The 704-nt window shown below is 31.2% G+C and overlaps 1 protein-coding gene across 1 annotated transcript in view; it reads right to left on the reverse strand.

Moving 5' to 3' along the window:
• LOC107644002 (potassium transporter 8-like) overlaps nt 271-704 on the reverse strand; it is a 5,592-nt gene continuing 5,158 nt past the window's right edge. The window contains 1 exon segment of the mRNA XM_016347768.2: nt 271-704. This exon segment is cut by the window's right edge and continues 13 nt beyond it. Within this exon segment, the coding sequence (XP_016203254.1) occupies nt 535-704 (170 nt within the window). The 3' untranslated portion in view covers nt 271-534.

Consider the following 704-nt stretch of genomic DNA (forward strand, 5'->3'; position numbering starts at 1 on the left):
ATTGATGGGCACTTTACTTTCTTTTATTTCTCTTATTAAATTATCACTTCTTTTATTTCTCTTATTAAATTATTATATGATGCTACCTATATGTTTCTTTCATTTCATGAATGAAATTATCCGGCTTTAGAAAAAAAAAAGTTTAAATACATATCTTTCCGCTATTTTCAAATTCTGAGAGTTTGAGTTCATCAATTAAGCTACAACTGCATGTAATGTAATGTAACCACTGACTTAGCAATATTCTTTTTTGACAGTTTGAACTTGATCTTTAATTAAGATTCATGGTTAAGACTATATAGTAAAGCTTACATGGTGAGCTAAGCACACCCTCCATACAGCTTATTTATATACCCAAAAAGAAAAAGAAAAAGAAAAGCAAAGCAAAAAAGAAAATGGTTGGCAGCACTTATCATAAGCTTGGAGGGTGACTGTACAAAATGCCACCATTTTATCACCTATATGTAGAAGATCACTCTAGTTACAAAAGAGTAAAAAGAGACTAAACTACATTAACTTTAGTATCCCCAAAATTCAGACATGATATATCATTCCCACCTCTAAGGTAGATGCATGAGGTATACTTAGAGCATAGGTTGGTCCTCTAGAATTTCTCCTCAAGAAATCATACCCATAATTGATAACAACTTTCTTTATCCAACTTGATCCACTTTTTGCTCTAACATATGAGTGTCCCATTATGA

The sequence above is a fragment of the Arachis ipaensis genome, chromosome B05 (assembly GCF_000816755.2).
Source record: "Arachis ipaensis cultivar K30076 chromosome B05, Araip1.1, whole genome shotgun sequence".
Classification (NCBI taxonomy): domain Eukaryota; kingdom Viridiplantae; phylum Streptophyta; class Magnoliopsida; order Fabales; family Fabaceae; genus Arachis; species Arachis ipaensis.